Below are 13355 nucleotides of genomic sequence, written 5' to 3'. Positions count from 1 at the left end.
GTATGTTATTTGACCCAAGAAAAACAAAGACTTAAGAAAATAGGCGGGACGCACTGCACGCTTAGTTACCCTGCCCGTGTAGGTGTGTGAGCGAGACAACGCTATGTATGTATATAGTGATGTTCCGCTTGCACACGAAAGTACATTATACAGGTAACTAAGACATGCAGTTAGGCTCTAATTTGGGTTAGAAAAAATTGACGTCATACTCTGGCAATCACATATTACGTTATTAAATGAGAATTTATTACACAACTGGTATACGTAGGGCCACCCCATACTAGCGTCTTTTGAGCGTCGGCGTGTAGTCAGCGCTGTGGAAAATGGCGTCGCTGCGCAATTGCGCCCACGTTCGAAATTGACTACACGCCTACGCTCTGGAGACTAGTGTGTGTACTTAATATGTGTACTTGAAAAAACTGTAGTACTTTGCGAGTACAAAAAGCAACACAACTATCCATCGGTGGACCTTATGCCTTTTGCAATAAGGTCCATGGATGGAAAGTTAACAGTTTGGGCGATGGTAAAAGCCAAATGAATTTGGGGTTGCTGCAGGGCACGGCAAACAGAAGAGAGCATCACGTGACAATAGGGTTGTTTCCATCTACAAATTTTAGGGCAGAATTGTATCCCAATAAATTCTTTTGGATTATAAGAACATGTTAAACTACTTTTAGGAGACCATATGTATGTAATGACCATATTTTTGTAAATATTGAATTAAAAATATATTTTGGCACACGTCACGTGACCAAACTCGAAACGTCTTTGAAGATTTTGATGACGTCACAACTCTCGGATTGACACTGTTGACAGTTAGGCGATAAACAACAAATGACAAATGTCAGTTGACAGTTCGTATCTTCTACGTGTGTATGTAGTTATGTGTCAAACCGTAAACCGTGACGTCACACAATTTTCAAAGAGCGTTTTGGGCGCGAAAGCATTTAACATATTTAAAGCCGTTTTTAGTATAAAAGTTGAATTTTAGGGCAACTTTTAGTTAATATAGAACGCAATACAAGCGTTTCAAACAACCCTATTGCTTAATAATAAGAAACGTGCAAGCTTCAGGATGTGGTTCAAGCGCCAGGGCCCTTGTAGCCAGCCGTAGTGGCCCCATGCCGACGTGTGAACTTAGCGCGCTCGTGCGGCTTCAGGATGTGGTACAAGCGCCAGGGCCCCTGTAGCCAGCCGTAGTGGCCCCATGCCGACGTGTGAACTTAGTTAGCGCGCTCGTGGGGCTTCAGGATGTGATTGAAGCGCCAGGGCCCCTGTAGCCAGCCATAGTGGCCATACGCTGAGATCACATGGACGTATCGGGCGTAGTTTATGTACCTATAAATAAATATAGGACGAATTTATACAGATTACTATTATTACTACTTTGTACTATTATTACGTTTCTTTAATATTTTTTTAAATATTTAGTGACTATTTATGATCTATGTTTGATATGCTATCGGTTATTAATTACTTTTTTATAAAATAAACTTACTGTATGTGAGCGCAGTATCCAGCTCTTAAACTGCTCGAGCCATGTATTGGATCTGTAAATGAAGTAGTAGCCTTTAAGGTTCAGTTTCATTGATCGTAAAAGACCCGCATGCGGGGCTAGAGACTTTCATAGCGCATGCCATTATGAGTTTCACTAGTCGTTAAGGCGTCCGCTAACTGGCGTGTCCGCGTGCTAATTAGGTTTTTGTAAAATTACTCAATATTAGCGGGATCATTGCGTAATAAATACTCCCTCCATTCTGACAGTCAGAATGGCAGGTGTACTGTTTTTTTTGGTAACAACTTTAAGTAACGGGAGGTACAATTTTTCTGTTACAGGTGGTACTACATAGAGTAAATAGTACAAATTAGGTACCTACAAAAATATGGTATGCTTTTTTTTATATATATTAGGCAAATGTCACCTGATGGTAAGCGATTACCGCCGCCCATGGACACCTGCAACACCAGAGGGGTTGTAAGTGCGTTGCCGTCCTTAAAGATAAGAGTATAAGATGGGAGTACGCTCTTTTCTTGAAAGTTTGAAGGTCGTATCGGTCCCGAAATACCGCAGGCTAGGCAGAAAGCTGTGCGAGGCAGAAAGTCTCCAGTGAAACGTACAGTTGAAGACTGCCAACCATCTTAGTGGTGTGGATGGAAATGATGTTGCGTAGGGCGATGGCGAAAAGAAGCGGAAGGGATCCGCACAATTCCTCGGAGCACTCGCACTCCCCGTTATACATGCGATAGAAAATGCAGAGCGAGGCCACATCTCTATGCAGCGCTAAGGAGTCAAGCCGAGGTATTGAGTTGAGGTACACCCACCATCCTGATTCTCACACCGCATGCTGTAGGTATATCGACGGAGTTAACGGTCAATTTAGCTAGTATTTTACCAATTATAAAAGGGGGAGATGGGGCTAAAAGTTCCACTTACGCTCAGGATGATAGCAAGACCACTGCTTCCCTTCACAACTGTTTATAAAGTAGTAATATGTGACTTTATCCGGATTCTCCCTCTCGTAATACAGGCATACAGGGTAGTAGAGAACCGGGCACGGTTTGACATATTTTTCGCACGGTTCACCTTTCCATGTTTTACTTCCTTTCATCGGGGGGAAACGGGTCGAGTTTCCCTGTCTAAGAACTAACTTAGAGCCTAAAATAAACAACATACTGTTTTTAGACATTCATTCATTTTTTTAAATTAAATGGCTTTAGTTCAGTAGGTCCATTTCGCCAGTGTCAAGGTAACAGGACTTTTTAAATACGACTATAATTGAACGGTTAATACAAGACAGTCTACGGTGATTTTATAACCTCTTGTAAAGGGGACTCCCTCTGGTCGCATAACTTTTGTCATATTTTTAATCGTCATAACACTATGCATAAAATTGTAAATCATAAAATCATAAAGTAGTCCGAATGATTCCTGAGCATAACTGGGTTTTTGTCATAAATGAGTTATGTCATAATTTTTATAGTTATTAATTTAATTCGCATAAAATTTTAGGTTAGGTTCGTTAGGTATGCACAAAAAATATGACAACTGCTATGTATGTCATCAAATATTATGGCTAAAAATGATTGCCATAACATAATATGACTTTACATTTGTATGCGCAATGATGATTATGACACAAGTTGTTATGTTTATCAAAGATATGAAACAGACAACTTTTATGCAACCCAATATGGATCCTTTGTAAAGCGATAGCTGGACTTTACAAGTCGCACGTGTTGACTCCAAAATGGTGGTTAAACGCGTTTCAAGATTAATTATCCATTTACTGCACACTATCACATTAGTTTACTGTATCATAAGCTATCGATATTACACTTTAAACAATATTAATGAGCAAAAACCAAATGAATCATTACGCGTTACTATCAAGATGGCGCTCGAGCCGGAAGCCGGGATGACGTAATATTTGAATTGTGCCAGTTATGAATTGGCAAAAAATATTTCTTCACACATCCAATATATATGTATGTACAAAATTAAACTAATAAAACACGGGTTACGGGTTAGCGGGATAAGGGGGCACGGCACATTAACTTTTGCAATGGGACCAACCCCGAAATCGCGAAAAAAAATTGTCTGTTTCATACATTTTGGCTGTCTGACCTTGACATTTTGTATGGGAGAGTAAATTTTTTTCGGGATTGGTCCCATAGTAAAAGTTACTCAATATGACTATATATTCAGCCCGTAAATTATTGCAGGTGACTAATTAATAAACATCTTGTATTATTATTATTAACATTGTATACAGCTACATTGGTAGCTGTACATAAGACACGCATCGTGGAATAACCCACTTTTCCACCAGGGATGTTCGAGGATGCGTAGTGAGGGATGTGTTTGTCATGATTGTCATGAACCTATAAAACACTTCTTTACCTATCCTCGCTCAGCGCAGTTCTAATGGAAACAGCTCATGCAGGGTAGCGAGGTTTTTGTACATACAAAACAAGGGAAGGATGTGTGCCAGAAATATGTTGCGAGGTACGGACGCAAGCGAAAAACTATCACCGCACCCTGCTCGCTTATTTGAAAAGAGCCCGCTACACACCCTCGCACCGCTCAGCTACCTCGCACATCTTTGGTGGAAAGATTCACAACGTTCCATTCCATGTCCTCTACGCATCCTCGTACCGGTTATCTACCTTGCACAGCGGGTTATTCCCATTAGTTACCACCAAGGTGTTAGGTAATGGGAGTAAGTGGTAACTACTGGGATTTTTTCCCACCTTTTACCACTGGTAAATACTGGGAAATAAAATTTCCACTAGTTACCACCAACTCGGTTTGGTGAAAAAAAAATCCCACCTTTTGCCAGTGGTAACAACTGGAAAAAAAACCCAGTAGTTATTTCCCCTAATCCTTGTCAATTTTCCCGATATTTCCGAGAATTTTTCAATTTTTTTTGAAACTTTCCGCTACTTGCATATATGTAGCTTAAGCACAGCTTTTCTCGCGAAGCTTTTAGTACCGTCCTACCCTACACTGGTACTCACCATCGTCATAAACTATTTTACCAATTTCCTTTCCCATTCTTAATTTTGCTTCACCAGTCACTTTAATTGTAGTTGCAACTGTGACGTCATCAGTTGTAGATTCGTATGTGGTTTCAGTTTCATATGTAGTCTCAGTTTCATCCGTCGACTCTGTGGTCGATTCAGTTTCATCAGTCAACTCTGTGACTGATTCAGTTTCATCAGACGACTCGGTTACTGATTCAGTTTCATCAGTCGATTCTGTGACTGATTCTGTTTCATCGGTTGTTGTTTCATATGTCGTTTCATCTGTCACTTCATCATTAGTTCCAATTTTGTCATCATCTGTCACATTTTCGTCATTTGGTAATGATTTGGGGGAAGATTCCGCAATTCGTTCAATTTCCTTCGCGAATCGTCTCATATCGGAGTTCATTACGCAGGGACCAGCATTTTTGATAGCCCATACTATAAATGACAAAATAATCAAAACGATAAAGTTGCTACCAGGACTTGACTTGCGATAAAGTTGGACAGGTCAGAAAAGAATCTCAGTTAATACCACTCAGCTGAGATTCTTTTCTGACCTGTCCAGTGGTAACAACCCAGTAGTTACAGTGGTGTGTTACCGTTTTGTTTAGACGAGAAAAAATATCAGTAGTTACTGACAACAACTTGGTGGATTATCCGGGAATAATCTAAAACGGACATTTCTGTGAGTTTTCAGAAAAAAATTTAGGTACCCGGACCCGGTACCCTTTCCCCCCAGTTAATCGCTGTCAGTTTCGGATGAAATCTTTATGGGATTCAACTGTTTGCCCTTTTTACATAGTAATATCGGGTATAGTTTATAAAATGAACACCAAAACCAAGTTTTTATTGAAATTTAATGCTTAAATGTCGTTACAAAACTGACAGCAGTTTTCTTAACAATAACAACTCACTGGGTACACTATATCCTGAAAACTCCCTTCTAACAAATAAATACAGAGATACAGATGAAGACGCGTGGCTTGACTAGTATTGTCATATTATTAAAGGTTAGATTTGACAAATCTGCGCGTCATCGTGGATGACACGAACTTCGGGGTATCGGTAAGTACGTTTAAGGAAACTAAATGGATTTTTTTTTGATTTTTTTTTTACTATTTTTATTTTTATGAAAAGTAACAATACAAATATACTTTATTGCACACCTCAATACAGAAACAGTACAAATAATACAACACATAAAGAAGAGGTAAACAACAGGCGGTCTTATCGCTAAAAAGCGATCTCTTCCAGACAACCTTTAGGTAGCGGAATTAAAAAAAAAAAAAGTATGTTATGTCAGTAGGTGTTCCAGATGCAATAAAAGAAGTCTAGCACAGAATAAACACAAAACTAAGCAATATAATTATCGTATACAAATATAAATAAAAAAGATATATAAATACATATACATACATATATTAAAATACATATTATATATATATATATATATAACTGAAACGGTTCTTGAGATAGCGGGGAGTCGCGGGGTTAAAAAGAATGGAATACAGAAGGGACAAAACGTGAGAGTTACGACGTAAGCGAATAGGGAGCCACTTGAGCTGCGAACGGAAGTGAGAGACATGGTCATATTTGCGTAACCCAAATATAAACCGTATGCACACATTTTGGATACGCTCAAGCTTATTAAGTTGCTCCCATAGATATAAGAAGTAAGGAGATTTACAACGACGCATAATTTCAACGAGTCTCGCTGTCTCCAACTGTCCCCCACCACATCATTAAAGGCGTGGCCAGACAACCAACTCACGCGCTGTGATTGGCCAAACCGCGCGGTGTAGGAGTCTAGAGCGGCGGCACTAGAGTGAGGACAATTCGATAGAGCTATCGATATTTTACATGTTCTGAACATGACCTTAGAGTTTTGACATTTTTGTTTTAAGTAATAATTGCCATAGACTTAATTTATATTCCTTTAAATTTTTGACCTTATTTACGAGCTAAGAATTTTAAGGTACCTGTAAGGTATATTAGTTGATCCATAAGTTCTCTCACAAAGGTTTTTACTGATAAAATGTAATACAAAGCTTTTAATAAAATAAAAAAAACATGTACCATGATGCGAAAGCTTGTTTATGCTTAACTAATCAAATTGGTTTAAATTTTAGTCATTATTTGATGTAATGTTTGTTTAAATTGTTTACTTTGGGATTGTCGTTAGACGTGAGCGCTTAATTAAAAAAAAGTTTTACTTTATTATAGCATATTTCGTCACCAATTAAAAGCAATTCCAGCATGTTACATAGAGTTATGAAGAACTGCGAAAGCAAGTTATAGTAAATTATATTGTAAGTATAATGCACCATTAAATAAGATTTTAACTCATATGTACGAATAATAAGGAAAGAGTCATAATTATCAGTAAAAATCTTTCTGATAGAACTTCTGGATCGACTAAGTATACAATATGCTATTATTTTAAACATATTTATATTCTATCGTTATATGTATAAATGAGGCGAAGTGTAACTGGAAACATTTTTCTTGAAAATGATCCAAACAAATAACACTTTTCTCGCTCGTAAACCAGTTAGGGCCCTCTACTTGTAGCATCTATCCATTTTTCTTTAATATTGGAATTTTTCGGGAAACTGAAAAAAATTGCAATCATAAACATATTTGATTATACCTTGTGCAGTTATTCGAATCGTTGCTAAGAACCTGAATAAAATATACTTATTGGTATAAACTATAATGTTATAAATCGGATCCCTTTGTTTGACATAATTATTGAAAGTCATAATGTAATGATAGTCATATTATCATTAGTCATAACTCTGAAACCGTTAACTTTTCAGGAATTTCCTTAGATTATCCTATAGATAGGTTAGGTTAGGTTAGGTTTGTTTTATGGCAATCCTGAAAAGTTACGCGTTTCTGAGAAAAACCAAATTATGACTAACGAAAATGCGGACAAACAATACATTATGACTTAAAACTTTATGGGAAACAATAGAGACCCGTTATAAATAAATTGTACTTTATTAAATCAGTTTATTTTTTGGCTTACCTATTCGATTTTTAATCCAAATTAATAAGTATCAAATTAAATATTAGGTGCATATAAAATAATTGTAAAATTTTACTTGAAAAATAATTACTTTCATACACACTATATCCAAACATTTTTATCGATAACGCTCAAAGATCAATTATATGCACGAGCACCACTCTACTTCGCGGCGTCAATGAAGGGAGCGGTTGGCGGTCGTACCAAGAAACAATAATGCCCCTGTGAATATCGTTAGCGGTTTAATGCATTGCGCCGTTGCTAGGGCACTACAAATAGTTTTCCATGCCAAAGCGTCAATGTAGGATGCATAGACAAATTGCCACGCGTTTGTATGACAACATGGTCTGACTCAGAAAAATCATATGTCACTGGATTTATTTGTTAAAATGTGTGGTTTTATTGACTAATACGTGAAAAAAAATGTGGTATATAACTCCATGATCCTTATAGTTTTTGGATGCACTCCTATTTCGACACAAAATAACGCTATAATTCGGCATTTCAATAAAATTGACGCGCACATTGTTCAATGACAGCTAATTTGCTACTGTCTTACGGCGGGCCGGAATGGCCACGATGTGGCCATGTCGCGGCGACACGCGCCACGCCTCCGTCAGCCATCTAGTACTTTCTATGATCTGAGGTTGCTCCTCAGTGAGATCGAGATAAGCAACGTCAGCGTAATCCAGAATAGGGAGGAGAAGGGTAACTAACTAAACAGTAACTAAATGTTGCATATAGCGTTGTTGTAACACGGGCATTACATTAAACTCAACCAAACAATTGAAAACTGTGACATATCAATGTCATTTCGAACGTCGATCGTCCGAGATAGTAAGGTGACTGTGGGCAAGACCGGCATACTTTATTTATTTTTTACATTGGAGTATTCTAGCTCCGTTAATTATTCACTTACGTGACCGCTTGTAATCACATATGATGAAGAATTTCATAAATAATAGTTAAGCTATAGTGACAGATCATTTTAATCATAAATTAAGCAAAAACAATAGTATTTTTAAAAATTCGGCGAGTAGACGGACTTCCCTTGTAGTTTAAGGTAAGTCCGTCTAGTAACGATATCAGCCATACTATGGGTGCTTATGTGTTCGTATTCGAATCCTTACAAAGAATGAAACAAGACAATGAAAAGTGTACTCTAAACTTGTTAATATAGGGTTTAGATTCGAAATAAACACAATTTTTCTTATTAAAAGGTAAGTCGGCATATATTACGAAAATGGGGTGGTAAACCTTTTTGGAAAATAATTATACGTACTTATTTTTTGGACTTTTCAAATAAAATACCAATAGTCATTTTAAATTTACTCGTTTTAAATTTACGGAGATCAAAGAGGGTTACATAAATAAACTCATAGTAGTAGCAATTTTAGTATAGTAATATTTTTTAGTTTTAGTAGTTAGTGTCCACATGCATGGCTTTGTCATGTCATGGGAAAACCATTTTCACACGCCATATGGCAGAACATATTAGGGGTCAACAATGTAAATTTATAACATCTACTGTACTGTACCATATGTTCTTGTAAAAAAATAAATAAACTACGAACACCGTTTAAGTTTAAATCAAATAGTGATTGGCAAATCAACCTCCATAACACAAGTAGGTACCCTACATACGTAAATTTTCAGGATAAGTAAGGCGAAGAACCCACGTCACATAGCGGCGTAGCACGCGCGGTACAGCGTTGGCGTGGCGCGTAACCTTGTATCACGGTGTAGGCAAAACGCCTAAACCACGATAAGTACAATAAATGTTCCGAAATAAAAAATAGGTACGGACTGATATGGCTGCAATGATTTTAATCTTCAAAACTGTCAAGAAAATATGACTACAACCGTATTCTAAAATTCAAGAGGAGTAAAAAGGGTAATAATATGTGTCATAGGTATAATAATATAACATATGAAGGCGATGATCATGGGTTCGAATCCCGGTACGGGCATTTGCTTGTATAATCTACACAGATATTTGTTCCTCCAGTCATGTTTGTTTTTTATGTATTTATCTATATAAGTTTGTATATGTCGTCGCCTAGCACCAATAGTAAAAGCTAAGCTATGCTTAGTTTGCGGCCATTATTTATTTACTTAATAGGTATTTTCTTATTTGTATTTTCGGTTACATAGTGCTGAGGATGAAGAACACATTTCTTTAGTAGTTTCGAGATTAAAATTGTTAATAAACACAAAACACAAACATCATGCGCAATGTCGTAAAGATGCGTATCTGTAGTAACCTTATAAAATCGTAATAAATAATATTGAAGCCATTTAACAGTTGGTAACCTCTGATTCAAGGAAAGTCCGGCATATGACGGACTTGCCTGGTGCATAGTAGACGGACTTTCCAACTTAGCAAAATTTTAATGTGATGAATGATGGGACGTATAATTACAAAACTAAGCCAATATCTGATAATTTAAACACATAATAAAGATTGCCGGGTCTTATATTACTTACGTAGTCCATTTCTGGTGCAAAATCTTGTCACAAACTATTTTTAACAATTTTATTTGCAGAGACTGTCGCACTATCACTTCGAGTTCCATACACGTAATGACTTGTTTACGCGGATTGCTCTGAAGTTCGTTGTCACAGCGCCATCTGTTTTAGAGTGAGGGAACAAGCGCGAAAAACTGACTTATAAACTTGTCGCCAAAGCGGCAAACGCTTTCTAATTCAAAAGTTATAATGTGTTGACGGACTTGCCTTGTAGACGGTCTTGCCCACAGTGACCTTACTTACGTTTAGTAGCAAATGTATGAACTTGCACTTAACACTAATCAATAAGTAAACAGGCCCTAAGGCAAGTGTACACGCTCGTAAGGGCCTTATAAGATAAAAATTAATGATTGATTATCTCCGAAATGGAGTTAATTAGAATATCGGTGTCTTTGAGAAAGTTACTTAATTTAAGCTCAGGAATGCACCCTCGAAATTAATGCAAATAAAAAAAAACACGGTGTATAATAAAACAGGTCACACACTTATTTTAAGTTGAAGGCCTTCAAGTTTTGCTTTCGCCGTTCTAATTGTAGCACCGCTCACAACCTCTCTGCTTAGCCTCAAGGTTGACTGGTAGAGAATGCCTCGTGGCATTAAGTCCGCCTTTTGCACTGTAAGATTGTGCAATAAAGATTAAATAAATAAAGCCTGCGTCGGTCGGCCTATGTGTGCTCCGTTGAAGCTCCTAGGTATGGAGCGAAATATGCTGAGAAATGTTCAACTTAAAATACGCGAGTGTGTTTTTTAAATATATTTAACATGTCTGTCTCACGTACTGTTGTCTTGAGAGTCGCAAAAATTATTAAAATCCATGTAACACGGGTTAAAAAATTGTTTAAACTCCATTTTCTTTCCTAAAAGCCGAGCGCTGCATACTTCTTTTTGATCATTTGAGCATACTTGTTCTATGTATTTTTTTACACATACATTCTGAAAGAAAGAGATTTTTAGTTTTTTACAGCGTTAGATAAACTTTAACCTATTGTAAGTACAAAGTTTCAGAGCAATCTAGCTAGTTGTTTTCAAATGAGAACGTAACTTCAAAAAAGGAGTGTAAAAATTTTTAAAGGGTCGCCAACGCGCATGTAACACCTCGGGTGTTGCAGGCGTCCATAGGCTACGGTGACTGCTTACCATCAGGCGGGCCGTATGCTTGTTTGCCACCGTCGTGGTATAAAAAAAAAACTACGTTTGTATCGCGAACCGAACTTACCGGGAACCCTTAAATACCGTATATTGTGTGATCTTGATCTTAATTGAGGTTAACTGGAAGAGATCCATGGGATAAGTTCGCCTTTGTACTTCATTCTAATTGTATATTACTTTTAATATGTATTTTTGTACAGTAAAGTGTTTACTACTACTACTTACCTTATCAGATATTCCATGGTATTCCAAAAACTGTTTAGCAAATTCTATATCCTTCCTTATAGACAAGCTATAGTTGTAGTCTGGTGTTATTAAATACAATATAATTATATATTTGATTAGCATTATTTCGATTTATATAATGTAAAAATGTCTGGTAAAAACATGGTAAAACGCATACTTTATCTATTATTCTTCCTAGCTAATTAGGCACTAAAGATATAAATACTGTACATTGTTTCCTCTTTTCTAACTTTTTCTTTTCTTTAACTAGAATTTTTTTTCGTGACCCCTTTTAACACAAATAAGAGTCCCCCTACTCTGTTTATCTGTATTTTATTTCCTTTTACGAATGAATACAAGGGGAAGTGACTCACGTATGAGTAAGTAGTATACCACCGAAATTGAATACCGGTAAATACTAAAAACTACCGGTAACACATCACTCAAATGTAGTATTGTGTAAATAAAATAAATTTACGATTTTTAACGTTTTATTACAACACTGAGAAAATATGTTTTATAGATTTGGCTTACATAAACATTCATGAAATAAACAATAAACATTTAAATTAATGCATTTTATAGGTAAAATAAAAGCAACATACTTAACTTACTATCGATAAATATTGTTACGCAAAGAAATGTAGGCGTATTCTGACTTAAAGCATTTCTTTAACCACAAACGTCATTTGACAATGACATATCATATACAATCGTAACCTGTTGTTACGATCAGAATACGCCTCAAGTTCATCAAATGTGCGCTACGGGCTGCGGCTATAATCATTTATTTAGAAATCAATCTTATCTGTGACGATCTTGTCATTATGTGTATGGTGGCGGGTAGATACCTTTTTTATAATAAATCAGTCGGTTGCTAGCCCACGCCTTTCATTGACGTCTCACTGGCGCTGAGGACGGGATAACGGTTTATTTTCTATATTCGCGTGTGTTATAGTGCAAAAAAAGTGGTAAAATGCCTATCGGCAAGATTGAACCTTTTAATTTAGCATCTAAACAGTGGCCCGCGTATATACGTCGCGTAAATCAGTATATTTTGTTAAACGAAATTTCCGACGACCTTAAAGTGCCGATGTTAATAACGGTTGTTGGAGAAGCGACTTATTCGCTCATGTGTGATTTGTGCTCGCCCAATTTCCCGGAGGAAAAAACATACGAACAACTGGTGAAACTGTTAACGGATCATCTGGAGCCGCAAAGGTCGGAGATCGCCGAGCGACATATATTTCGGCAACGTAGGCAGCGCGCGGGCGAGTCGCTCACGGACTACCTACAGGATTTAAAACACTTGGCGGCGACATGCAATTTCGGAAGTGCAACCCTCGAAGAGAATCTTCGCGATCAGTTCGTTTCCGGTCTAGCCAGCGATGTGATGCGATCGAGAATCTTCGCGGAGAAAGATATCAAGTATAAAGAGGCGGTGGAATTGGCATTGGCTCTGGAGGCCGCTGAAAAACATGCGGAAGTAAGCGGCACCACGAAAGCAGGGCTAGCGGCGACAGGCAGCGAGGCGGGCGAGGGCCTGCATTTTACTCGGGGCGCTCGAGGAGCGCCGCGGACGGGGCGCGGAGCCGGCGCGGGCGGCGCGCGCGGGCCGGGCGCGAGCAGCGCGCCGGCAGCCGCGGCCGCGGGCGAGCCCAGGACGAGGGCTTGCTGGCGCTGTGGCAGGGCGCACACGGCGGACAGGTGCCGTTTCAGAAATTATAATTGTGACGAGTGCGGCCAGCGGGGCCATCTCAAAGGTATGTGTACACAAGTGCGCGGAGGTGGCGGTCGGCACCATTTCGTCGGTGATGACTCGGACGACGACGGTATATTTAATATTGATGTGACAGTTCAAGGCAGTAAACCGTATTTTGTTACCTTGGCAGTT

At 38.1% G+C, this 13355-nt stretch overlaps 1 protein-coding gene across 2 annotated transcripts; it reads right to left on the bottom strand.

Moving 5' to 3' along the window:
- Nucleotides 1-128: 128 nt before the first annotated feature.
- Nucleotides 129-11626, bottom strand: LOC133532795 (uncharacterized). 2 transcript variants are annotated; one of them, XM_061871646.1, is made up of 6 exons: nucleotides 11462-11626; nucleotides 10867-11020; nucleotides 4519-4965; nucleotides 2435-2656; nucleotides 1499-1550; nucleotides 129-1338 (listed from the first exon to the last, which is right to left on the bottom strand). In XM_061871646.1, exons 1-6 carry the CDS (start codon nucleotides 11582-11584, stop codon nucleotides 1224-1226), a joined length of 1113 nt encoding a protein of 370 aa, XP_061727630.1. In that variant the 5' UTR covers nucleotides 11585-11626; the 3' UTR covers nucleotides 129-1223. The 2 variants fall into 2 exon arrangements, 1 of the variants encoding a protein (XP_061727630.1); XR_009801757.1 differs by having other exon boundaries at nucleotides 1305-1338; nucleotides 1923-2656.
- Between the last annotated feature and the right edge of the window lie 1729 nt (nucleotides 11627-13355).

Source organism: Cydia pomonella, chromosome 27 (assembly GCF_033807575.1).
Source record: "Cydia pomonella isolate Wapato2018A chromosome 27, ilCydPomo1, whole genome shotgun sequence".
Taxonomy (NCBI): Eukaryota; Metazoa; Arthropoda; class Insecta; order Lepidoptera; family Tortricidae; genus Cydia; species Cydia pomonella.
The sequence above is the reverse complement of the archived record's forward strand: the minus strand, read 5'-3'. Positions and strand labels throughout refer to the sequence as shown.